We start from the raw sequence: 23,456 nt of genomic DNA, 5'->3' as shown, positions 1-23,456 counted from the left end.
TTCTGATTCCGAGATTGTTTTTTCGTGACATATTCTACTTTAACATAGTGGTAAATTTTTGTCGATACTTGAATCCTTTCTTGGTGAAAAATCCGTAAATTTGATGAAAAATGTGAAAATTTTGCATTTTTCTAACTTTGAAGCTCTCTGCTTGTAAGGAAAATGGATATTACGAATACATTTTTTTTTGGTTCACATATACAATATGTCTACTTTATGTTTGCATCATAAAATTGACGTGTTTTTACTTTTGGAAGACACCAGAGGACTTCAACGGTCAGCAGCAATTTTCCGATTTTTCACAAAATTTTCAAACTCAGTATTTTTCAGGGACCAGTTCAGGTTTGAAGTGGATTTGAAGGGTCTTCATATTAGAAATACCCCATAAATGACCCCATTATAAAAACTACACCCCCCAAAGTATTCAAAATGACATTCAGTCAGCGTTTTAACCCTTTAGGTGTTTCACACGAATAGCAGCAAAGTGAAGGAGAAAATTCACAATCTTCATTTTTTACACTCACATGTTCTTGTAGACCCAATTTTTGAATTTTTTTCAAGGGGTAAAAGGACAAAATTTTTACTTGTATTTGTAGCCCAATTTCTCTCGAGTAAGGACATACCTCATATGTCTATGTAAAGTGTTCGGCGGGCGCAGTAGAGGGCTCAGAAGGGAAGGAGCGACAAGGGGATTTTGGAGAGTACGTTTTTCTGAAATGGTTTTTGGGGGGGCATGTTACCTTTAGGAAGCCCTTATGGTGCCAGAACAGCAAAAAAAAAAAAACACATGGCATACCATTTTGGAAACTAGACCCCTCGGGGAATGTAACATGGGATAAAGTGAACCTTAATTCCCCACAGGTGTTTCACGACTTTTGCAAATGTAAAAAAAATAAAAAAAAATTTTTACCTAAAAATGCTTGTTTTCCCAAAAATGTTTTATTTTTAAAAAGGGTAATAGCAGAAAATACCCCTAAAAATTTGAAGCCCAATTTCTCCCGATTCAGAAAACACCCCATATGGGGGTGAAAAGTGCTCTGCTGGCGCACTACAGGTCTCGGAAGAGAAGGAGTCACATTTGGCTTTTTGAACGCAAATTTTTCTCTGGGGGCATGCCGCATTTAGGAAGCCCCTATGGTGCCAGGACAGCAAAAAACCCCCCACATGGCATACCATTTTGGAAACTAGACCCCTCGGGGAACGTAACAAGGGGTTAAGTGAACCTTTATACCCCACAGGTGTTTCACGACTTTTGCATATGTAAAAAAAAAAAAATTTTTTTTTTTACCTAAAATGCTTGCTTTCCCAAAAATGTTACATTTTTAAAAAGGGTAAAAGCAGAAAATACCCCCCAAAATTTGTAACACAATTTCTCCCGAGTACGGCGATACCCCATATGTGACCCTAAACTGTTGCCTTGAAATACGCAGGGCTCCAAAGTGAGAGCGCCATGCGCATTTGAGGCCTAAATTAGGGATTGCATAGGGGTGGACATAGGGGTATTCTACGCCAGTGATTCCCAAACAGGGTGCCTCCAGCTGTTGCAAAACTCCCAGCATGCCTGGACAGTCAACGGCTGTCCGACAATACTCGGAGTTGTTTTGCAACAGCTGGAGGCTCTGTTCTGGAAACAGTGGCGTACCAGACGTTTTTCATTTTTATTGGGGAGGGGAGGGGGGCTGTGTAGGGGTATGTGTATACGTAGTGTTTTTTACTTTTTATTTTATTTTTTGTGTTAGTGTAGTGTAGTGTTTTTAGGGTACAGTCGCATGGGCGGGGGTTCACAGTAGTTTCTCGCTGGCAATTTGAGCTGCAGCAGAAAGTTTGCGGCATCTCAAATTTGCAGCCAAATACTTACTGTAATCCTCCGCCCATGTGAGTGTACCCTGTACGTTCACATTGGGGGGGACATCCAGCTGTTGCATAACTACAACTCCCAGCATGCCCATTGGCTGTCTGTGACTGCTGAGAGTTGCAGTTTTGCAACAACTGTAGGCACACTGGTTATGTATCACTGAGTTTGTGACCTAACTCAGTGTTTCACAGCCAGTGTGTCTCCAGCTGTTGCAAAACTACAACTCCCAGCATGTACGGTGCATGGTGTACGGTGACTGCTGAGAGTTGTAGTTTGCAACAGCTGGAGGCACACCGGTCGTGAAACACTGAGTTAGGTAAAAAAAAAAACCTCTGAGTTTCACAACCAGTGTGCCTTCAGCTGTTGCAAAACTACAACTCTCAGCAGTCACCGACAGCCAAAGGGCATGCTGGGAGTTGTAGTTATGCAACCAGCAGATGCACCACTACAACTCCCAGCATGCACTTTAGCTGTTTGTGCAAGCTGGGAGTTGTAGTTATACAACAGCTGAAGGTACACTTTTCCATAGAAAGAATGTGCCTCCAGCTGTTGCAAAACCATAAGTCCCAGCATGCCCATAAGGGAATGCTGGGAGTTGTGGTGGTCTGCCTCCTCCTGTTGCATAACTACAGCTCCCAGCATGCCCTTTTTGCATGCTGGGAGCTGTCACTCGCCTCCAACGATCCAGACGCTGCAGGTCAGTCCCGCCGCCGCAGCTGCTCCTGGGGCCCCGATCCCAACAGGGGCGCCTGGGATCGGGGTCCCCAGCACCCGGGGTGCACGTCCCGCACCCGCTCACGTCCTCCAGAAGAGGGGCGGAGGGGCGCAGCAGGCGCCCTGATTGGTCGGCCGGTAATCCGGCCGACGAATCAGGGCGATCGTGAGGTGGCACCAGTGCCACCTCACCCCTGCAGGCTCTGGCTGTTCGAGGCCGTCAGAGACGGCCCCGAACAGCCAGTAATTCCGGGTCATCGGGTCACTGGAGACACGATTGACCCGGAATCGCCGCAGATCGCTGGACTGAATTGCATGATCGCCGACATGGGGGGGCATAATGACCCCCCTGGGCGATATGCCGGGATGCCTGCTGAACGATTTCAGCAGGCATCCGGCTCCGGTCCCCAACCGGCTAGTGGTGGGGGCCGGAATTCCCACGGGCGTATGGATACGCCCTTGGTCCTTAAGGACTCGGGATGCAGGTCGTATCCATACGCCCTATGTCCTGAAGAGGTTAAAATCCACTTCCAACCTGAACTGGGCCCTGAAAAATTACGATTTTGAAAATCTTGAGAAAAATTGGAAAATTGCTGCGGAACTTTGAAGCCCTCTGGTGTCTTCCAAAAGTAAAAACTCGTCAATTTTTTTATGCAAACACAAAGTAGACATATTGTATATGTGAATCAATATGTAATTTATTTGGAATATCCATTTTCCTTTCAAGCAGACTTTCAAAGTTAGAAAAATGCCAAATTTTCAAAATTTTCATGACATTTTTAGATTTTTTACCAAGAAAGGATGCAAATATCAGTGAAATTTTACCAATAACATAAAGTAGAATATGTCACGAAAAAACAATCTCGGAATCAGAATGATAAGTAAAAGCATTCCAGAGTTATTAATGTTTAAAGTGACAGTGGTCAGATTTTCAAAAAATGCCCAGGTCATGAAGGTGAAAATGGGCTGGGTCATGAAGGGGTTAATGTCAGACATCAGTGTGATCAATGTCATCTGACATTGTCTGCTAGTCCCCAACTGCTGCTTCTGTGCTCGCTTCATAGCTTTGCCATAAATGTACAGCACTGTCCACAAAGTTACTCGCTGCAGCGACATACATTTACGGTGCATGTCCTTTTAAAGGGTTAATACCAACAGGGTATGTTGATTCTTGTTTGTTTTTCAATTATTACATTTTTGTTTTCCTTACAGATCCTTAGCAGTTGGTATCAAATCTGGTTACAAGTTCTTTTCTTTGCCTTCTGTGGATAAGCTTGAGCAAATATATGAATGCAGTAAGTACTGTTTTAGTCTTTTATTTATTTATTTTTTTTTTATTTTTTTTTTAAAGTTGAATGAATGACAAAAATGCACATTCATAGGATATGCCATAATTAAATAGCTGATTAGTGGGGTTCTACTGTTGGAAACTTAATTGATCACAAAAAATAAAACTGAACACAGGAACCCAAGTAAGCTAGCAGGAAACATTTGGAGACTGTTAGAACTCATTGACACAGCTTAATTTCATGGTCGAATTCAACTGAAGTGTACGTTCACAAAGGCAGATTTTTTTTTCGAGTTTCCCACTCTGGTTTTAAGCCGCTACTAAAACTTGCTGGAGGAAAATCCTTTAAAGGGGTATTCCAGTGGAAAGCTCAACTGATGCCAGAAAGTTAAACAGAATTGTAAATTACTTCTATTAAAAAATCATAATTTTTCCAGTACTTACCAGCTGCTGTATGCTGCAGAGGAAGTTGAGTAGTTCTTTCCAGTCTGACCACAGTGCTCTCTGCTGACACCTCTGTCCTTGTCAGGAACTGCCTGAAGAAGGAGAGGTGTACTATAGGGATTTGGACAGTTCCTGACACAGAGGTGTCAGCAGAGAGCACTGTGGTCAGAAAAGAAAAAAAAATCAACTTCCTCTGTAGTATACAGCAGCTGATAAGTACTGGAAGGATTAAGATTTTTAAATAGAAATAATTTACAAATCTCTTTCTGGAGCCAGTTGATATGAAAAATCATAGATTGTTTTCAATGGGTTTCTGCAGTGGAAAATTCTGTTTTCAGTTCAAATTCCGGACTCTGCAGAAAAAATTAGTGTTCTTTTTTTTCTGCGAATTGCCATCTGTGGAGACGGTATATATCCGAACTGACCTTTTGCCGACTGATTCAGTCTGGACCTGTGGTGCATAGAATGTCTGGCCGGATATTCTGCCATGTGGATGACCCCTAACAGGCCCAGGTTTATCAACTGTCTGAGGAAAAAGAAGTCTTATTATTTTTTTCCCAAAGCAATCAATCACAGTTGATCTTTCTTTTTACCAGGTCAGTTTCAGAAATTAAAGCTGAGTTGTGATTGGTTACAGTTAGCAAATTCGGACAGTTTTTCTCTGAGATTGATAAATCTTGGCCACAATGTGTTAGGTGGCCAAATGAACTGCTATTCATAGCACTAAATGGTCTGCTGCCCCAGCAAGAGAAAAGAACCATAGCATAAGGCTTTCCCTTTCTTGCTTGCTTTCCCTTACTTCTTTTCTGTGGCCCAATGAGTTTTATATGTGAAAAAAGTATTTGCCCCTTTCCTGATTTCTTATTTTGTGCACATTTGTCACAATTAAATGTTTTAGGCCATCAAACAAATTTTAATATTACACAAGGATAACCCAAGTAAACACAAAATGCATTTTTTGATCATTGTTTTTATTATAGAAAAAAAACCTTCATGATCTTATGTAAAAAAAAAGTAACATATTTTTCGCCCAATAGGACGCACCAACATATAAGATACACCCAATTTTAAAGGTGCAAAATCAAAAAAAAAAAAATAAAAATAAAAAATGATTCTGAACCCAACAGTGATCTTCAACCTGCGGACCTCCAGATGTTGCAAAACTACAACTCCCAGCATGCTGGGAGTTGTAGTTTTGCAACATCTGGAGGTCCGCAGGTTGAAGACCACTGGACTATAGGAGGTAATACTCACGTGTCCCCGCCGCTCCGGACTCGTCACTGCTGCCCTGGATGTCCTTCAACGCTGTCGCCGCGTCCCCACGGTGTCCCTGACGCTCCGGCCGCCTTCTTCCCCGGGATCCACGCTCTCCGTCACCGTCATCACGTCGCTACGCACGCCGCTCTTATTGGATGACGGGACGGCATGTGCGACAATGTGATGACGTCGAAGGAGAGCTCCGGCCATGCAGGGGATCCCGGCACGGAGCAGACACAGAGGAGGCATGTAAGGTCCCTTAGTGTCCCTTTCGCTTCAGATGCGGTGGTCAACTTTGATCGCCGCGTCTGAAGGGTTAATACAGGGCATCACCGCGATCGGTGTTGTCCTGTATTAGCCGCGTGTCCCGGCCGTTGATGGCTGCAGGGACCGCCGCGATAGGTGTGTATTCGCCGTATAAGACGCACCAACTTCCCCCCCCCCCCCCCCCAAAAAAAAGTGCGTCTTATACGGCGAAAAATACGGTAATTGCCCTCCAAACCTAGTAACGGTCCATTGCAGAAACAGCTGCAAACTGTTTGCGATAACTAGCAATTAGTCTTTCACAACACCGCAGATTTTTTTTAACTTTAGCCACAATGGAGGGTTTTTGTGCATGAGTCTCCTTTTTTAAGGTCATACCACACCATCGCAATTGGATTCAAGGCTGGACTTTGACTATGCCACTCAAAAACCTTTGTTTTGGTTTTGTTTTTAAGCCATTCAGAGATGGACTTGCTGGTATGTGTATAAATGTTCTGCTGTAGAAGCCAAGTGCATTTCAGCTTCACGTCACAAACTGATGGCCAGACATTTTCCCTCCAGGATTTCTTCATAGAGAACAGAATTCACGGTTCCATCAAGCACAGCAAGTCATCCTGGTCCTAAAACAGCCCCAGATCATCACACTGCTAGCGCTACATTTTACTATTGTTTTGTCAGTCTGAAGAATATTTTCCTACAACTCTTATTGATTATCAAGATGTTTTTTTTTTGGATTAAAGTGAGACAAGCCTTTGTGTTCTTTTTTGTCAGCTATTGTTGCCTCGGAGTTTTTGCCTCGGAACTCTTTATTTTCCCCCAGTATTTTCTTAACATTGACCTGAACTGAGGCAAGTGCAGTTGCAGTTCTTTCAATGATGATGCTGTGAGTGTTGACCTCTTAGATGAGTATTAGCTGGGATAATTTTAACCCAGTGAAGGCATCGAGCGTACAAGTATGCCCATTTTGCCTGGGTCTAAACGCACCAGGGCGTAAATTCACTTTTAAGCGAACACAGGAGCAGTGCTTGCTTCAAAACAGTGAGTGTCGGCTACCATCAGTAGCCAGACACTGGCTGCTAATGACTGGTAGCAGCATTCCCACCACTGCCTGTCAATTAACCCATTAGTTGCCATCATCAATGCCGATCACGGCATCTAAAGTAAAATTTAAAGGTTTCCAGTAACTCAGTGGAGCCCCCACAACATGTGTGGTAAAATGGTGAAGGGTCCCCTTACCTGCCTCCTGCTGACCATCATTTAGTAACTGTTGCAGCCTAGTTTAGCCAGGCTGTATTAGTGGATCGCCTATTTCACTGGGTAATGCTATGCTATAGGTTTGCATTATACAGTGAATGCAGTCTAATGATTGCATATAAATGTCCTCTATGGGGACTTAAAGAGTGTAAAATAAAATGTCACAAAAATTATATAAAACCCTCTCCCCTAATAAAAAATAAATAAAATGACCCTTATTTTCCCATAAAAAAAAAAAAAAATGTTTTGCATATTTGGAATTGCCTCATGCATAATTGGCCAAACTATTTATTAAAATATAAACTGTACCGGTAAAAAAACTGCAGATCACGGCACAAAAAATGAGCCCTCATACAGCCCTGTACTGAAATTTTTTTTTTTTTTAGGTGTCATAAAAGGACAATTTTATGCGTACTAATTTTGTTTAAAAAGGTTGCAATTTTTGTATTAGTACAGTAATAAAAAAACGATATAATCGTTTTAATCGCATTGACTTACAAAATAAAGATAACATGTAATTATACCATAAAGTGCACGCTGTAAAAATCAAACTCCTAAAAAGTTGCAAAATTACTGTTTCTTTTCAATTTCTACCCACAAATAAGAATTTTTTGGTTTTGTTAAACATTTTATGCCAAAATTAAAGGTGACATTATCAAGTACAATTGGTTGTGCAAAAATAAGCCCTCGTGGGTCTGTAGGTGAACAAAGACTAACACCAAAAAAGAGAAAAACCAACCTACTGTAAAAAGTAAGTGGGAGTGCACTAACTAAATAGGGACGCCGAAAACGTGTACCAAACAGTGCACACAAAAACATGAAATCATTATTAATCCATATACTTTATTAAATTCACAAAGTTAAAAATATACATAGAAAAGTGCAGAATGCATAAAAAAGGCACTGAATCACTATGGAAAGGCAGGTATAAGTCATAAAGCAGAGTAATCACATAAATAAATGGCAATAAGGGTTATGAATGCAAGGGAACCTCAGTATAAGACTATGACGAACATAAGTCAATTGGAAGAAAACAGAGCCCAATGCCTAATCAAGAATGCCAGACCATACCTACCAACCCCAACGATCGTTTTGCTTCTAAAGTGCACTTTAGAAGCGAAACGATCGTTGGGGTTGGTAGGTATGGTCTGGCATTCTTGATTAGGCATTGGGCTCTGTTTTCTTCCAATTGACTTATGTTCGTCATAGTCTTATACTGAGGTTCCCTTGCATTCATAACCCTTATTGCCATTTATTTATGTGATTACTCTGCTTTATGACTTACACCTGCCTTTCCATAGTGATTCAGTGCCTTTTTTATGCATTCTGCACTTTTCTATGTATATTTTTAACTTTGTGAATTTAATAAAGTATATGGATTAATAATGATTTCATGTTTTTGTGTGCACTGTTTGGTACACGTTTTCGGCGCCCCAGGTGAACAAAGACGCAAAAATGAAAACTGGCTGTGTCCACAAGGTGAAAATGGACTATGTCCTTTATCTTTTGGGGATGAAGGGGCTTATCTGTACGCCCTTGTCTCGCTCCCCTTCTATAACGCGCGCTCAAGAGCTGAGTGCGGGTTATATCCGGGTGGTCCCAGTGGGTATCTTCCACCTGGACCTGTGGCAAATGCCGGACCTCACCAATCAAGGTGATGCCCAGCATTAACCCCTTAGACGCCACAATCAAAGTTTATTGCTGCGTCTAAAATGTAAAAAAAAACATGTCTTGACTGCTCAGCGGTGCTGATCGGGACAACCGCGGTAAAACCGTGGTGTCCCAATAAGCTCAGAGGACTGCGGGAGGGCCCTTACCTGCCTCTTCACTGTCCGATCAATGATCTGATGCTCCAGTTAGCCATGGCAGGCTGGAGCAGCAGAGCAGAGGCGGCTCTCTAATTAGGCGACTTAGGCGGCCGCCTAAGGCCTCTCGCTAAAAGGGGCCTTGCGGCCGCCTAAATCGTGTAATTAGCCTGTTCCCGCAGAATGACATATATAAAGGTCATGATGTGCAGGTAGTTTGCGCATCATGACATTTATATATGTCATGCAGTTAACCCGGCGATGCGCGGCATCGCACGGGTTGACTTGCAGAAGTCCCACTGTTACCAGCAGGGGACAACTTCTGCAAGCCCCCCCCAGGACCATCTGTGGATGGTCCTGGTCAGCAATCACTGTGATTGGTCCCTGTGGACCAGTCACAGTTATCGCTGACTGGGGGGGTTAAAGTTCTGATCCCCCTGCTCTGCCCGCCCCCAGAAGTCGGGCACAGCGGGGGGAAGAGGATCCCTGCGGAAGGACCAGCGGGACGGCGCGGCAGTAAGGCCCAGGGACTGGCGGCAGGCAAGTCTAGAAAGCAGCGGCGGCAGGCAAGTGGAAGCAGCAGTGAAGTGATCGCCGTAAAATGATATTCACTGCTGCTCCTATGAGTTTCAAAACTACAACTCCCAGCATGCCCATGCTGGGAGTTGTAGTTTTGCAACATCTGGAGGGCAGCAGTTTGGAGACCACTGTGCAGTGGTCTCCAATCTGTGCTCTTTCAGATGTTGCGAAACTACAACTCTCAGCATGCCCAGAAAGTCCTGGCATGCTGGGAGTTGTATTTCTGCAACATCTGGCCCTTCAGATGTTGCCGAACTACAACTCCTTGCATGCCTGGGCAGTCTGGGCATGCTTGGAGTTGAAGTTTTGCAACAGCTGGAGGCACACGGTTTGGGAAACAATGTTTCCCAACCAGTGTGCCTCCAGTTGTTGAAGAACTACAACTTCCAGCATGCCCAACTGGAGGAGAATAGTTGGGAGACAACTGTGTAGTGGTCTCCAAACTGTAGCCCTCCAGATGTTACAAAACTACAACTCCCAGCATTCCTGGACTGTCTGGGCATGCTGGGAGTTGTAGTTTTGCAATATCTGGAATAGCACAGATTAAAGACCACTGCACAGTGGTCCACAAACTGCGGCCCTCCAGATGTTGCAAAACTACAACTCCCAGCATGCACGGACAGCCAAAGGGCATGCTGGGAGTTGTAGTTTTGCAACAGGTTTGCACAGGGTATATTCACGTGGGTGGGTTTACAGAGAGTTTCACGCTGCAAGTTTGAGAAGCAGCAAATTTTCCGCACCAGCTGTGAACCCGCCCACGTGAATGTACCCTAAAAAAAACTACACTACACAAAATAAAAGGTAAAACAGACATCCCCCCCCCCCACTTAATTTTAATATTGCCTGCTTTTTTTTCTTCTTCTTTTTATCTCACTTGGGGGGCCTCAGATTTATTTTCGCCTAAGGCCTCAAAAAGTCTAGAGTCGCCTCTGCAGCAGAGCACTGATAACAGTGTGGGGACCATAAAGTTGTGTTTAAAAAAATTATTATTTTTTTTTAAATAAAAGTTGTTTAACCCCGTCCCTAATAAGTTTGAATCACCCCCTTTTCCCATAAAAAAAAATGCGTTAATGTCCAATCTATAAAAATCTAATGTTACTTTAACCGCACGGTCAATGGCGTATACGTAAAAAAAAGTAAGGTTATAGAATTGCGTATTTTTTGTCACTTTGTATACCCTAAAAAAAAAAGTAAAAAAATGGCGCTTTTTTTTTTCATTTTTGTCCCACAAATAATTATTTTTTTTTGTTTCGGCATAAATTTTGTGGTGAAAAGACTGACGTCATTGCAAAGTAAAATTGGTGGTGCAAAAAACAAGCCCTCATATGGGTCTGTAGGTAAATAATGGAATAGTGGAAACTTTAACCTCTTCAGGACATAGGGCGTATGGATACGCCCTGCATTCCGAGTCCTTAAGGACCGAGAAGGACCGAGGGCGTATCCATACGCCCGTGGGAAATCCGGCCCCCACCGCTAGCCGGAGGGGCGCCGGAGCCGGATGCCTGCTGAAATCGTTCAGCAGGCATCCCGGCATATCGCCCAGGGGGGTCATTATGTCCCCCCCCATGTCGGCGATCGCAGCACATCGCTCATCAATTCAGATGAGCGATGCGCTGCGATTCCGTTCCCCGCCGCTCGCCGGGCGGGGATCGGAGCCGGATGTCTGCTGATTTCTATCAGCAGACATCCCGGCAGTGTGCCGGAGGAGGTCCGGAGGACCTCCTATACCGGCGATCGCTGCAGGACGCCGGTAACTACTAACCGGCGTTCTGCAGCGGTTCCGGGTCCTCAGGGTCACGTTTGACCCTGTTACCCGGATAAAGATGGTGACTGGTGGTGTAGTATACACCACCAATCACCATCCTTGCTGTACTGGGGGCTGGCATTGTGGCCACCCCCCTCAGTACAGTTGTGATTGGGTGGCCAAAGTGGCCACACCAATCACATAGTAATGGGAGGGGATGGTGGGGGGGTAGGAGCACGTTGCTTCGTTCTGCCCGCCATTCCACTCAGATCTGGTGTGCAGGACGGAGCCCCGTGCTGCCCACCATCCCCTCAGTAAAAAAAAAGTGCTCCTTGCCCCCTTTCTGTGGCCCCTTGGCACAGAAATCCCCACGGATAGCTTTAGATTTAGGTAGGGACAGGTTAGGGTTAAAAAAAAAAAAAAGTTTTTTTTTTTTCTTTTTTCGGCGTACCTCAGTGGGTGTCCGTGGGTCCGTAGCACCTTTAGCTGCGTGACCCCGGCCCTGCTGGGTCGCTGCGGTCTGCCGCCAGCCTTTTTTTTGGGCGCAGATCTTTTTTTTTTTTTTTTTTCTTTTTTCCCTAAGCGTGTGTGCGGACCCTCTTAGTTATAAAAGAGCGGTCCGCCACCGTTTGTTTAAGCCCATCCGCCGCTGATCAATCCCGTAGTATTGATCAGCGTTTTTTTTTTGTGTGGTGCCAGCGCTTTTTTACGCGTTTTCTAGCGCTTTTTTTGCACCCATAGGCGGTCCGTGCCACCAGTAGCAGGCGTGTACTGTGTGGCCGGACCTTACCTGTGTGTGCGGCGTGCCTCACCGCTGTCAGTGATTTATCACTGATCAGCGTTTTTTTTTGTGGTAAAGGCACTTTTTTCGGTTAACGCATATTTTTTTTTGCACCCATAGGCGGTCCGTGCCACCAGTAGCAGGCGTGTACTGTGTGGACGGACCGTACCTGTGTGTGCAGCCTGTCCCACCGCTGTCGGTGATATATCACTGATCAGCGTTCTTTTTTTTTTTTGTTCAGGCGGGTGCATTTTTTCCGGGGTTAAGCGTTTTTTTATTTTATTTTTCGGGTTTTTTGTGTGGGGGTCTGAGTACAAGCCACCAGCCACTGTTCTGGGCTGAGTGGCCGGTGCATTGCCGTGGAATGAGATTTGCCATAGAATGAGATGGTCCGCCTCCATCACATCCTATTGGCTCTCTGATGTCACGTGACATATTTAAACTTCACGCATCGATGCGCACAGTAGTCTCAGTTTGGCTATCACAGGGAGAGGATCTCCTCACCCTGTGATAGCTGAAGCTGCACGGAGCTCTCATGGCCTCTGTGGCCCGACAGAAGTTCACACATGTACGCAGCTCATACGGCTGCCTCATTTACTGTTGATCCACAGCGCTATCGGGATACCGATGCCCGATGGCGCTGTCATCAGTGTGCGTCCCCGCGAGCGCCCCACGCCCGCAGCTCTACTCCCCGTCCCCCGCAGCTCTACTCCCCGTCCCCCGCAGCTCTACTCCCCGTCCCCCGCATCTCTACTCCCCGTCCCCCGCAGCTCTACTCCCCGTCCCCCGCAGCTCTACTCCCCGTCCCCTGTGAACGCTCAGGGAGCGATCCACAGCGCTATGGGGATTCCTACGCCCGATGGTGTTGTCATCAGTGTGCGTCCCCGCGAGCGCCCCACGCCCGCAGCTGTACTCCCCGTCCCCCGCAGCTCTACTCCCCGTCCCGTTAACGCTCAGGGAGCGGGGAACAGAAAGTAGAGCATCGGGTGCAGGTAAAGTAGTACTGCGCATGCGCAGCACTACGCGAATAACTTGACCTGCGCCCGATGCTCTACTTTCTGTTCCCCGCTCCCTGAGCGTTAACGGGACGGGGAGTAGAGCTGCGGGGAACGGGGAGTAGAGCTGCGGGGGACGGAGGACGGGGAGTAGAGCTGCGGGGGACGGAGGACGGGGAGTAGAGCTGCGGGCGTGGGGCGCTCGCGGGGACGCACACTGATGACAGCGCCATCGGGCATCGGTATCCCGATAGCGCTGTGGATCAACAGTAAATGAGGCAGCCCTATGAGCTGCGTACATGTGTGAACTTCTGTCGGGCCACAGAGGCCATGAGAGCTCCGTGCAGCTTCAGCTATCACAGGGTGAGGAGATCCTCTCCCTGTCATAGCCAAACTGAGACTACTGTGCGCATCGATGCGTGAAGTTTAAATATGTCACGTGACAACAGAGAGCCAATAAGATGTGATGGAGGCGGACCATCTCATTCTATGGCAAATCTCATTCCACGGCAATGCACCGGACCCCCTCTGACTTCTGCGCCCCCTGCCGCCACTAGCGCTAATCAGTGCGCACACCACTGATTAGATAAACGCTTATTTTTTTGGCGCAGGGTTTTTTTTGCGCTAGAAGTCCCCCTTTTTATTTTATATTTTTTTCTGTTAGGGCGGGTTAGTTTAGTTAGGTTAGGCTAGGGCGGGTTAGGGAGGTAGTATCGCACCACACCACACGCAGCACACACACCAATAAAGTTTCCCCCCCCCCACACACACACCGCCGTATCCCCATTAGAGTAGGGAAATGGCCCGCAGAGCGTTTTCGGCGGAGGAGGCATATGCCATAATTGCCTCAGACACCGAGAGCGGCTCCGAGGACGATGAAGACCCCACCTTCCTTATTTCATCGTCCTCCTTATCATCTAGTTCTGATGATGAGCCACCAAGGCGGCGGAGACGCCGCCGTGCGGTGCCGCAAACCTCCTCTGCCCTTGACCCTGTGCCCCATGCTAGTATGAGTCCCCCTGGCGCTCATACTAGTGAAGCCCCCCTGCCAAGGTCACTGGTACCTCGTACCGGAGAACTTGTCTGGGCTGAGCCAGCGGACCAGGAGCCTGTGATTCCTGAGTTTGTTGGCGAATCAGGAATCAAGATTAACATCGCCGGGTTCACTGAAAAGGACTTTTTCGGTCATTTTTTCAGTGACGACTTTGTTAATCTAATGGTTACACAGACGAATCTGTACGCCCAACAGTTCGTCGCCGCTAACCCGGGCTCACTTTTAGCTAGACCCGGCGGCTGGACTCCAGTCGATGCAGCCGAAATGAGGACCTTTTGGGGCCTCGTGCTGCATATGGGTCTAGTTAATAAACACCGTGTCAGGCAATATTGGAGTGGGGACGTCTTTTACCAGACACCCCTCTACAGTATGGCCATGGCACGTTCCCGGTTCGAGGCCATTCGGAGATGTTTGCATTATGCTGATAATGCGGCATGTCCCCCCCCGAACTGATCCCGCATATGACCGCCTGTATAAAATCAGGCCGGTCATCAATCACTTCGGGGCCAGATTTTGGGAGGCCTATGTCCCTGGAAGGGAGGTCGCTATTGATGAGTCGCTCATCAGCTTTAAGGGGAGACTCAGCTTCCGGCAATACATCCCTACTAAGCGAGCGCGGTATGGCGTGAAGATGTATAAACTTTGCGAGAGTACCTCCGGGTACACTTGCAAGTTTATGGTGTATGAGGGACGAGATTCCTGCATTGAACCCCCAGATTGTTCCCCCACTCTGGGTGTTAGCGGGAAAATCGTTTGGGGCCTTTTGCACCCATTGCTAGATAAAGGTTACCACCTTTACGTGGATAACTTTTATACTAGTATCCCTCTCTTCACATCCCTCGCCGCCAGATCCACGCTCGCTTGTGGGACAGTCCGGAAGAATCAAAGAGGCCTTCCTTCCTATCCCCTGCAGACTCCTATCCCCCGGGGTGAGTCCCGTGCCCTCACCCATGATAACCTGTTGTTGGTCTGGTATAAGGACAAGAGGGATGTCCTTATGCTCACCACAATTCATGGGAATGGCAGCACTCCTGTCCCTGTCCTCAAGCCATATAATGCCATGCGGAAAACAAAGATATGGTACAAAAAAGTTGCGGTCTACATGGTACAAGTTGCCATGTAAAACTCTTTTGTACTGTACAAGAACGCTGGCAACACAGGGACATACCTGGAGTTCCAAGAGGAAGTTCTAAAGGCCCTCATCTATGGTGACCGCCAAAGAGCGGGTCAGAGCACCTCTGGAACTTCAGGTCCCCGGATCGTCCCCGGCCAACACTTTCCAGGTGTGATCCCCCACACTGGAAAGAAGGGACGATCTCAGAAGAAATGCAGAGTGTGTCGCAAGAGGGGTATTCGGAAGGACACCACCACTCAATGCGACACTTGCCCCGATCATCCGGGCCTCTGCATAGGCTGCTTCAGGGAGTATCACACTTCCATGGAGTACTAAATTTTCCGTCATTTGCCCTAATTTTCATTACCCACAATTCGACTCCAATGTACCAGTCCAGGGTACATTGTCTTCCAAATTTTATACCAACCCCCCCCCCCCCCCAAAAAAAATACCTTTTTCTCAATACCCCCAATATCTTTTTTTTTTTTCTTCCCCCTAAAAAATGGGTCATGGGACACAGAGTCAACAGCATTGGAGGTTTGCAGTTGCCTCAAATGCGCAACGCTCTTTCTCCCCACCTGAGCGGGTTGCGCATTTGAGGTAACAGAATAGGGACGGCCCCACACATCCCCTTCCCAGAATTATGATTCAGAGTATAGGGTTTGGGGCGGGCATCCTTTTTACTTTTGGCTGTACTCCGGGTCATCATTCTGGGAAAATAATTGGCATATCAGTTCTAAAATTGCTATTTTCTTCCCCCCATAGTACACTTCATCCATTCCTGGAAAATAAATGAAGGGAACACCCATCTGTTCCAAATCTCCACTTCACCCTATACACCTTCCATAGGGGGTGTACTGTTTGTAATAATCTCACATATGGGTGTTCCTTTCTTGTATTTTCCTCTGAATGTATGTAACTGTTAGGTCCGTAACAAACATCCGCCTCAAATGCAAAGAGTTCTCGCTGAGCTCTGTCGTATTTCCAGGCGACAATTCAGAGTCACATGTTAGTTGTTCCCAAAAAGATGAAGCAGAGCATAGGTTGAAAATTGCAATTTTCAAAAGCTACCCTTCATCCATTCCTGGAAAATAAATATAGGAAACACCTGTGCGTTAGAAATGTCCTCTTTACCCCTATACCCATTCCTCAGGGTGGGTACTTTCTGTAATGGTGTCACATGTGGGTGTTTCATTTTTGTATTTTCCTCGGAATGTATGTAACTGTCAGCTACTGATATGCCATAGGCCACAAATACAAAGTGACCTCTATGACTTCTGAGCCTTGTTGTGCGCCCGCCCAGCACGTTACCCCATATGTGGATTTATTTTTATAGTCAGGGGGAAAAAGCCCTCCAAAATTTGTAACCCAATTCCTCATATTACCCCTTGTGAAAATGTTAAAAATTGGGTAACCCCAGCATTTTAGTGTAAAAAAATAAATTTTTTCAATTTAGGCCCACTTTTCAAAAAACCTGTGAGGTGTAAGAACTCACTGTAACACTGTTACGTTCCCCGAGGGGTCTAGTTTCCAAAATGGTATGCCATGTGTTTTTTTTTTTTTTTGCTGTCCTGGCACCATAGGGGCTTCCTAAATGCGGCATGCTCCCAGAGCAAAATTTGCTTCCAAAAAGCCAAAATGTGACTCCTTCTCTTCTGAGACCTGTAGTGCGCCAACAGAGCACTTTTTACCCCCATATGGGGTGTTTTCTGAATCGGGAGAAATTGGGCTTCAAATTTTGGGGGGTATTTTCTGCTATTACCCTTTTCAAAAATGTAAAATTTTTGGGAAAACAAGCATTTTAGGTAAAAATTTTTAATTTTTTTTTTACATTTGCAAAAGTCATGAAACCCCTGTGGGGTATTAAGGTCCACTTTACCCCTTGTTATGTTCCCCAAGGGGTCTAGTTTCCAAAATGGTATTGCCATGTGTTTTTTTTTTTTGCTGTCCTGGCACCATAGGGGCTTCCTAAATGCGGCATGCCCCCAGAGCAAAATTTGCTTCCAAAAAGCCAAATGTGACTCCTTCTCTTCTGAGACCTGTAGTGCGCCAGCAGAGCACTTTTTACACCCATATGGGGTGTTTTCTGAATCGGGAGAAATTGGGCTTCAAATTTTGGGGGGTACTTTCTGCTATTACCCTTTTCAAAAATGTAAAATTTTTGGGAAAACAAGCATTTTAGGTAAAATTTTTTTTTTTTGTTTTACATTTGCAAAAGTCATGAAACCCCTGTGGGGTATTAAGGTTCACTTTACCCCTTGTTATGTTCCCCAAGGGGTCTAGTTTCCAAAATGGTATGCCATGTGTTATTTTTTTGCTGGTTTGACACCCAGGGGCTTCCTAAAGGTGACATGCCCCCCAAAAACCATTTCAGAAAAATGTTCTCTCCAAAATCCCCTTGTTGCTCCTTCGCTTCTGAGCCCTCTACTGCGCCCGCCGAACAATTAACATAGACATATGAGGTATATGCTTACTCAAGAGAAATTGGGCTACAAATACAAGTAAAAATTTTCTCCTTTTACCTCTTGCAAAAATTAAAAAATTAGGTCTACAAGAACATGCGAGTGTAAAAAATGAAGATTTTGAATTTTCTCCTTCAGATTGCTGCTATTCCTGTGAAACACCTAAAGGGTTAAAACACTGACTGAATGTCATTTTGAATACTTTGGGGGGTGTAGTTTTTATAATGGGGTCTTTCATGGGGTATTTCTAATATGAAGACCCTTCAAATCCACTTCAAACCTGAACTGGTCTCTGAAAAATAGCGAGTTTGAAAATTTTGTGAAAAATTGGAAAATTGCTGCTGAACTTTGAAGCCCTCTGGTGTCTTCCAAAAGTAAAAACTCATACATTTTATGATGCAAACATAAAGTAGACATATTGTATATGTGAATAATAATAATAAAAAAATTGGAATATCAATTTTCCTTACAAGCAGAGAGCTTCAAAGTTTGAAAAATGCAAAATTTTCTATTTTTTCATGAAATTTGGGGATTTTTCACCAAGAAAGGATGCAAGTTACCACAAAATTTTACCACTATGTTAAAGTAGAATATGTCACGAAAAAACAATCTCAGAATCAGAATGATAACTAAAAGCATTCCAGAGTTATTAATGTTTAAAGTGACAGTGGTCAGATGTGCAAAAAACGCTCCGGTCCTTAAGGCCAAAATGGGCTTGGTCCTGAAGGGGTTAAAGCGTTATGATTTTGAGAAGGGGAGGAAGAAAAAAAAAAAAGCAAAAGTGCTTTCCAAACAATCTGATTAACCACTGTTAATTCATTATTAAACAAGCTGGGGCAAATACTTTTTCCATAAAGGGCCATGAAGTTTGTATACCTTTTTTTCCCCCTATAATAAATGAAATGATCACTTGAAAACTGCATTTTGTGTTTACTTGGGTTATCTTTGTGTAATACGCATTGACCAGGGCAGTGACATCCTGGTACCTTGGTGTGAAGGAAACCTCCCAACCATGCAAATTCAAAATCGCCTCCCTTTCCCATGTAATACAAAGTAATCATAAAGTCAATACTACACAAATGTGTTACTGGATAAAAGTACCGCTCATGACGCAAAAAATAAGCCTTCACACAGAGGTCAAAATCCTGACTCCTAACTTTTTTTGCTGGCTCCTAGTTTCAAAACAAATTTGTTGAGGAAAACTGTCATCCATTTCACCACACTAATCTGTTGGTTCAGACAGATAGCACGGGTGATACTAATGATAACCATACTTGCCTGTCCCTGATCCGTGGTCCCATTCTCCCGCTATTAACCTTGGTTCCTTTTGTTCCGGCAGCAGGCTTAGGGCACAGCCAGAGCTTTCTGGCATCACCACTGCTGCTTCCCCAAGCCTGCTCACAGTGGTGCCCCGCAGAGAAGCTGCATCACTGACATCGGGAAGCTCCACCTGTGCCCCAAGCCTGCCGCTGGAACAGAGGAAGATAATGGGACCACGGATCAGGGACAGGTAAGTATGGTTATCATTAGTGTCCCCCGCGCTATAACCCTTTACCAATAGGTTAGTGTGGTGACACTGATGACAGTTTTTCCTTTAAGCCCTGACATTAATTGAAAGGATACCCAAACTCTTAATTTTTCCTTGTGTCAGTGCATGCTGGAAGTTTTTGTTGTCCAATGACAGTTTAGAGATGATTAAATGATGATGATTGTCCAGTTACTTATTCCCAGCCTGCCTGATAAAAGAACTCCCGCTCTTGCTTCCTCCAAGCCTCCGGTATCAGGGGGCTCTCTCTGTGGCCGGTGACACTGATTTCCCCAGATCTGCGTAGCAGGACTCAACTGCAGCCAGAGATTTGCTGAGCTCCGGTCAGCTTTGGGAAACAGACTGTCAACAGAGATGGCTCAGACAAAGCACCCTGATAACCGAAGACTGCGAGGTAGTGGAGGTAGGTGAGCTAAAGTTTTAGTTGTTTTATTAGGCATGCTGAGGACAATAGGAAAATAAGAGTTATTTGGAAATATCTATTAATAGAAAGGCAATCTGTCAGAGAGCTTGGACAGGTTTTCCTGCGATGTTTTCTGCATGCAAGTGCAAAACACTTTGCCAGAATGTTGCTTATTTCACGATTTTACAAAGCACATGAAAGAACAGCATTAATAAATGACACATACACATGTACAGTTATGCTTTTTTTTATTTATTAAAATGACCTTCTGTGTTTTATCTGCAGCTGACACAGAGGATGTTTGCATTGTAGAACGGCTCTTCTCCAGTAGTCTGGTTGCTATTGTCAGCCTCAAAGCGCCTCGAAAACTTAAAGTGTGTCATTTTAAGAAAGGAACTGAAATCTGCAACTACAGTTATTCTAACACTATCTTGGCTGTGAAATTAAACAGACAGGTGAGTAAAAAGTGCTCAAAATTATGGATATTCCAAAATTTCACCAGCTTGTGAAGGAAACAATGAGGGTTATTGCCATATTTTTTAAATGGAGTTCCTACTTGGATAACACTTTTCACCACAGTTTGGGCAGCATGAAACTAGTGATAGGTTCCTTTTAAAGGGAACCTGTCTTCACTTTCATGCTGCCTGAACCATGAGACAGCTTCTCCCTGCTTTGATTTGTGGATTTGATAGGAAGAACTCTATCAATCAATGCCAGTCGAGCAGACAGAAGCCCTTGGGGACCACCCCCCATGACTCGTGGTTCTGACAGCATGAAAATTATGACAGGTTCAATTTAAAGGGAGTTTCTAAGCAGTTTTAAGCCATGAAAACTACTGACATTCTTATATGGATCAGGGAGGGAAGTGGAACCATACATGATGAAAGCATTACTTAATCACTTAGCTGACGTCCCTTCTTTCAGCTATAATTGATAGCTCTAGAGTCCAATCAGAAGACCATCCAAGCCGTCAATCGTAGTTGGCAGAAGGAGGTGCAAGAAAAGTTCTTCATACAGGGAAATCTGTACATCTAGAGCCCTCCTCTTTGACACTTTGCCTCAAAACTACTGACCGTTTTCCGTTTAGTATCTGAGTAATTGTTTGTTTTATTTTTTATTAATGTAATCACAATCTTCTCCTAAAATGTTTATGGTATTTTTGATTTTTCTCTGCATCTTGTTACCTCCCTAGAGGCTGATTGTATGTCTGGAAGAATCCCTGTACATACACAATATAAGAGACATGAAAGTTCTGCACACTATCCGAGAAACACCCCCAAACCCTGCAGGTATCTGTTAAAAATATGTCTACTACATGTTTTCTGCTCAGATTCTAAACTTAACACAAATCATTTTTGGGGAGATTTATCAAAACCTGTGCAGAGGAAAAGTTGACCAGTTTCCCATAGCAAGCAATCAGATAGCTTCATTTATTGTTCATATGCATTTTTACAATGCAAATAAGCAATCTGATTGGTTGCAATGGGCAACTGGTCAACTTTTCCTCTGCACAGGTTTTAATAAATCTCTCCAATTGTCCTTATTCATGGTTATCTTATTCCCCTAGCTGAGCTGAAGAATACATATCTGTGGTTTTATGTTGCCTATGACGTTCATAGAAGATATTCATGTTGATGAACACCTTTTTGTTACTCTGTCTTGGATCAGTTATAAACCGATATATGACTGTTTTCATAGCCTTACTTAATAAGCATACCAAATCATTTCTAGTTTTAACAAAGAAAAAAATTATACTTAAAGCGGTTATCAAGGATTAGAAAAACTTTGCTACTTTAAGTCCTTTGTGAGGTTGTGAGTGGTATTACAACTCTGTTCCATTTACTTTAATAGAACCCATCTGCAATACCACACACAAAATGAGGATAAGAGTGGTATTTTTTCTGGAAGAAAAAAGCTATATTTTCCTAACCCTGACTATCCTCCTCATGCAATTTATTTTAATACTTAGCCTGCCAAACCTAAACCCCTCACAGGGAGGTATACATGTGGAAAGCAAAGACCCAGCCCTTTTAAAGAAAATCTGACACCAGCGTCATCCACGCTAACCTACTGGTTCAGGCTAATGCCAATGTTGTTTACCCCTTTTTTTAAAATTTTTTTTTTAAACGTGGTGCCATTCCCGAATTCTGCCCAAAAATTGTAATAAATAAATTGTTATGCTTGGCCCTGTACAACACCCCCTTCATAAATATTCATGACTCTGCCTACAAGCAAGTACACAATATGTGCTGTTAGATCTCCAGCACAGCCGTCCCGTACCACCACCACGCATGGTTGGGTTCACAACAACCATATGTATGTGTTTACTTGTAGGCAGAGCCATAAATATATATAAAGGATGAGTTGTACAGGGCTGAGCTAGGCGGTCAGATAAGGGCACCTATGGGTTGGAAAAAGTCCCAAATGCGCCAAAGCACTTAATATGCATATTTACATATTGATCATGGCATGTGCGGGTACGCGACGGTTCTGGTAGTTTGATCACCTGTGGCAAGACCGTGGGGATCAGATCAACCAAGATGGCAGCTGGAGGTCTCTGTACCTGCCTTCGGCCTTCTAGCAGACCAGATTCCTATGCATAAAGTAAATGGTTAAAAAAAAAGTGAATAAGCCCCTCCCACCAATAAAAATGTTTTAATTGCCCCTTTTTATTGTTCACAAAAAAAACAAAAACAAAAAACATTTCTCTATCGGCTCCATTGGGGGACACAGACCGCAGGTGTATGCTGCTGTCTCTAGGAGGCTGACACTATGGCAACAAGAAAGTCGGCTCCTCCCAGCAGGCACCTGAGGTAATCAGTTTCAGCTTAATGTCTAAGGAGGTGGACATGGTCTGGAGTTCTCCCCAGACCAGGTCTCATATTTTTTGTTTCTTTTTCAGTTTAGGGACGTGTTAGATTTTTTATTCCCTTTTATTTACTGTTTTCAGCTGGGGACTCAGGAACGCAATGTTCACTGTTTCCCCATTGCGAGAGGTGGCAGGCATCTTGGATGTACTGTTAACCACCTCTCGCCAACGGTCAGCGCTTGGGGTTGTACCTCATGGGTCCGGGTCCCCCTACCTCCCTGTTCGCCTCGCTATGAGCTTGGCTTGCCGCAGGTGAAAATGCTGACTGAAAACTTCAAAGGAAGACTTCATGAGGTAAGTTCTTCTGACTGAGGTGAGTATTTTTTCCCCCCCTTTTTTTCCCTCACAGGAGCGGACTTTCAACCTCTGGAGACCCCTAGTTTTTGGCCCACTCTGCTATATGTGGGCTGTTGGGGCTGGCCAGGAGGGATTCCCTCCTTGCCTTTACAGGGGAATTTTTATTATATCTGGGGCTGAGCAGTGTGTCTGGTGTTTCACTAGACTTGTGTGTATGGTGTTTGACTGTAACGTGACTGCTGAAGACAGCCGCGGCGCTTCTTCATTGCGGGCACTAGATGCCCGTTCTTACTTTCACTTTGGCAGCGCGGCTGCCGACAGTAAGCCTCGCCCGCTTCCTCCCCTTCCTCGCATATGCGCTCGGGGCTGGGAGCGGGCGGCATTAAGGTCGGGGCTTTACTTTATATCGGCAGCGCGGCTGCCAGCAGTAAGTCCCGCTCGCTCCCTCCCTTGTCAGGACCAGGCTGTACTTATTTTCATTTCGGCAGCGTGGCTGCCGATAGTAGGTCCCGCCTTTTACAGCCCGGAGAGGGCGCCATTTAAGATCCGCGCTGTATTTTGCTTCGGCGGCCCGATGCGCGTTGACTCCGCCCACCCAGAGCTGCCAAAGCCTGCATAAGGGCGCGAACTAAGCCCCAATCAGCGCTGTGCGTGCGTATAGGTTTTTTTTTGTTGCAGGGCCAATCACAGTGCCCTTGGATTTAGCACAGCCCCCTCTGGCTATTGGTTCA

The 23,456-nt window shown here is 45.0% G+C and overlaps 1 protein-coding gene across 3 annotated transcripts in view; it reads left to right on the top strand.

The window, feature by feature from the left end:
- Nucleotides 1–23,456, top strand: part of WIPI2 (WD repeat domain, phosphoinositide interacting 2) — a 241,314-nt gene that overhangs the window by 18,468 nt on the left and 199,390 nt on the right. For all 3 annotated transcript variants that reach the window (XM_056534649.1, XM_056534648.1, XM_056534650.1), the window contains exons 2-4: nucleotides 3,782–3,864; nucleotides 19,845–20,014; nucleotides 20,752–20,848. In XM_056534649.1, the coding sequence (XP_056390624.1) occupies nucleotides 3,782–3,864; nucleotides 19,845–20,014; nucleotides 20,752–20,848 (350 nt within the window). The remainder of the gene's footprint in view (nucleotides 1–3,781; nucleotides 3,865–19,844; nucleotides 20,015–20,751; nucleotides 20,849–23,456) is intronic.

This window comes from Hyla sarda, chromosome 8 (genome assembly GCF_029499605.1).
Source record: "Hyla sarda isolate aHylSar1 chromosome 8, aHylSar1.hap1, whole genome shotgun sequence".
In the NCBI taxonomy this organism is placed as follows: domain Eukaryota; kingdom Metazoa; phylum Chordata; class Amphibia; order Anura; family Hylidae; genus Hyla; species Hyla sarda.
The sequence above is the reverse complement of the archived record's forward strand: the minus strand, read 5'-3'. Positions and strand labels throughout refer to the sequence as shown.